General features: G+C 40.8%; 1 protein-coding gene across 1 annotated transcript; it reads right to left on the reverse strand.

Moving 5' to 3' along the window:
* Nucleotides 1-1,905: 1,905 nt before the first annotated feature.
* Nucleotides 1,906-3,551, reverse strand: LOC141435490 (ankyrin repeat domain-containing protein 12-like). Its single transcript, XM_074098182.1, has one exon. The coding sequence runs from the start codon at nucleotides 3,111-3,113 to the stop codon at nucleotides 2,433-2,435; it is 681 nt and encodes a 226-aa protein (XP_073954283.1). The 5' UTR covers nucleotides 3,114-3,551; the 3' UTR covers nucleotides 1,906-2,432.
* Nucleotides 3,552-3,957: the final 406 nt, after the last annotated feature.

Genomic DNA, 3,957 nt, shown 5'->3' on the forward strand with positions numbered 1-3,957 from the left:
CGTTCGACTTGAAAGACGGACAAACATACAAACACACTTTCGCGTTTATAATATTATTAGTTTTAGTATGGATTTACTCCCCCAAAGGTTAGCCTCCGAGTTTAAAACTCATTATTATATTACACGTTCCTCAAATAGTTTGCTCAGGGACTATCAGTGCTAGAAAGCTGTAATTTTGCACGGATATTATAAAGCCACTATGCTGACAACACTGTAAAAAATCTTAGAAAAATATTACTCAGTTTTTTTGTAACGGTTACCTTATCTTGGGCGTGTCCGACACGCTCTTCGCCAGTTTTGCCTTTTAAGGTACGGAACCTAATAAATGCTACAGCAATTGCTTGTTCGACTAAACCAGAGTCTCTGGAGGCGTGGAGTTTGGAAGTTGTATCTGTTTTCACCTGAGAGCAGGACCACTACCATGAGTTTAGTGACCGTACTCGATAGCGACGGCGTAAATTATTTGTATGGAGAATTGTACAGCGCCTCTCCAAATAATTTACGCCGTCGCTATCGAGTACGGTCACTGTAAACTCATGGTAGTGGTACAGAACTCGGCGCGGTGTGGTATCGGCTTCGAAACCGGTCCGGGCTGTTTTTGTTTACGGCCCAATCATTTTATTGTACTTGCGGCAATAAGTTATCTATCTCACTCGCTCTAGGAGTCAGCGGTTGATTAAGCTGGCTTATTTTTTAACTAACAGGTTTTTCGAATTAAACACATATTTGGTGCGGGACGTTAGACCGTGCCTATACTTGTTTATGAACTCTCAAAACGAAAAATGATGAAGTTAATCCATAAATTATGTCATAAATGCTTATTTAGATCATTCTCAGGTATTGCAGGTGGTAGGACCTTGTGCAAGGTCCGCCCGGATCGCTACCACCATCGTGCTCGCTAATCCTGCCGTGAAGCAGCAGTGCTTGCACTGTTGTGTTTCGGCTTGGAGAGTAAGACAGCCGGTGAAATTACTGGCACTTGAGGTATCCCATCTTAGACCTCTAGGTTGGCAACGCATCTGCAATACCCCTGGTGTTGCAGATGTTTATGGGCGGTAGTGATCTCTTACCATCAGGAGACCCACTTGCTCGTTTGCCATCGAGTCGAATAAAAAAAAAAAAACACAGACCCCTCTTCGTCACACTTCTTACTGTGAAAATCGCAATTATTTTGTTCTCGTGTCATAAATCACGAGAAACCCCCACACCCCTGTGTGACTCAATTTATGGATAGGCCCTTTACATTAAAGGCAATCTATATCACAATAGCAATGTATGGTGTAAAATTAAATGTGATCGTCAAAAACTGATTTTGAGTAAAGCCGCTATTTTGGACGGATGCGACATTGTTCGCAATATTGTGGACATGACTCCAAAATGAATTATTAGCTATATTAATAAATTCATTTCTTGAATAAAAGTAGCAGTTATTGTCCTTGATATAAGAATTAGTAATTATAATTAGATTGACCACGGAAAATTGGGAAAAAGTATCGTTTATTTTCTTTACAAATCGAATGAAACGAATATAACAAATATGTACATTAAAAAATGCCATAACCCTGTATTTCATCTATTTGTTATAGGAAATCTTTGATGCGGACATGATTGTAAATATAATTAAGTAATTAATATTTAATTAGAAAATAAATTATTTAAATACTTATCAAATATTTACCTAATTAATTTTACAATCATGCACACATTATTGCGAACAATGACGCTAATCGGTCCGTTCACACAACAAAATTGAAACCATTTGGTTTTAGTTCCATTTTGAACTCTCGATAAAGAAATGTGGAGAGAATTGCGGCGAAAAGTTTAACTCTTTAGAAGGAATTCTCTTTTGGGAGAGAGATCGTGTCCTGTTTTGATATGCTTGGACACTTGGATGAATGAAATGGATTCTCTTGGCATCTTATTTATTTATTCACTTCTAACAATTACATTCCGTATGGGTAATAGACATTTAGAAATTTATAGGTTCCGTTCCATCGAAGGTCAGCTTAGGCATAAGTACTTGTAACACAGAGATATATTTTATTGAGATTTTAAAAATTCAAACAACAGCCAATATATTTAGACACTTATTAATAACACCGTTAAAATAATCAATAATGATTTTTTTAATGTAATTATTTAGATACTTTTGTATACACAAGCCGGTGGTATTTCATTCTATCTAGATTCTATCACAATAACACTTGAGCCATCAATTGGCAAAATGTTCCCATCATACCTAAATAGTACAAACCTACAACTAACTAAACTTATCATGATCAAAAATGAACACAATCATCAATTAAGGTACTTATAGTTCTGATAATCCACGAACGCGCGCGGACTATTCAAAAATCATCTTATTTATATAGCTAAGAGAAAAACAGTCGCTTGTTGTGCGATAAGAACTGCATAACGATTTTTTATAAAGTTTAAGCAGGCAAGTCGAAATTGGCTACGTTTACTTGCGGCACGTGCTCTGGGTCAGTCTTGAATTTGGTCTTCGCATCGCAGAGACCTACGTCCTGCAGCTTCCACTCCCAGCTCATCTTTTGGACGGCATGTAGCGTCTCCGCCTCGATATGCTGCCGGCGGAGCATTCCCTCCTTAATCTTCTCCCACTTATCGTCTACTTCTTGCAGCCAGGAGTTGATTTGGCGACCGTTGCAACGAACACGGCGCGTGCCTCTATTGTCCTCCTGTTCTGGCGGAATATCACTGTATATCTCACGCCCGCGAAGAATCGTGCAGACAGAATACGGCATTGCTTGGTTGCTGACAGCCCTTTCTGCTCGGCCGTGGATACGGAGTATCTCTTGCTCGACCGCTAATACCAACTTCTCCCTTTCGACTAAATGCTGAGTCTCCATACGGTTCCGTTCTTGTGCTTGAGACTTAAACTCTTCCGCCATTTGTAGGGGCACCGACGTTGGAATCACGATCTTGACACTATCAGGGTTCACGTTACCCTGCAAAGTGTAATTGCGGCTATTCATCAGGTAGTTGTTAAAGTCTTTGGGAGGTTTCGGTTTGACGGGTTGAAGGGTTTTCTGGCGGTTCTCGATCTGCTTACGGATGTGAATGTACATCTGGTAAGCGTTAGGATGGTGCATAGCTTCCGCTTTCGCTCTGTCGATAACATCAGTTTTGGTCAGTTGAGCTTCTTTTGCGGCTCTTATTTTGCGTTTTCGGGGGTGTATGTCGATGGGTTCGGGGCGTGCGCTTGCGGCGCACGCTTCATCTTGGGCCGCGGTGGTCGGGGTGGCTTCGGGTAAGATCGTGAGTCTTTCTTTGTCTTTGTCGGCATCACTGTTCCTGTGGGAGCGGGCGAGTTTCTGCGCCAGTTTGACGGCTTTAATCCGCGTTAGTTAGCGCGGCTCTCGGTCTATGCTCGGAACGCAAGGAGCTCCGATCGTCCGATTCCCCCACGTAGCAACTCAGTTATTGACCCGAGTGCGCGCTCGTCTGTTCTAGATGTCCGGGGACCGCGGTTGCGCGCGCACCCGAACCAGACAACTTAGAGTCTAGATATAAAAAGCACATCAACGATGCCGGCTCCCTGCGACTCCTGTAAAGGTAATAATTTATTTTATTAATTAATATTATCTACATATGTTTAAAGTAATAATTATTTTATAATATATGTTCACAAGGGCTAAGTTTACGTATACTTTTGTTATTGTTTTGCCGGCGTGACACAGCGTGGCGTAGTTATTTTGTCAATGACGCAGTTACCGTGTTTTTGGTTAGATTTACAGTTTGTCCGATATTTTCGAAAGTATACTCAGCGGCACAAAATTTGGCCCACTCTACGTACAAAATTGCATATTACGGCATACATTTTAGGGCCAGATTTTTTGCCGCTCGGTATATTAAACTAAACCTGTTTCCGACACTAAAACGCTTTCTGGATTCAACTTAGAAACCTTTATTAACTTGTTTATTTTAAAAGATATT

This window comes from Choristoneura fumiferana, chromosome 15 (assembly GCF_025370935.1).
Source record: "Choristoneura fumiferana chromosome 15, NRCan_CFum_1, whole genome shotgun sequence".
NCBI lineage: Eukaryota > Metazoa > Arthropoda > Insecta > Lepidoptera > Tortricidae > Choristoneura > Choristoneura fumiferana.

Coding starts and splice junctions, on each gene's coding strand:
- LOC141435490 (XM_074098182.1), bottom strand. CDS start 3,113: ATGCACCATCCTAACGCTTACCAGATGTACATTCACATCCGTAAGCAG.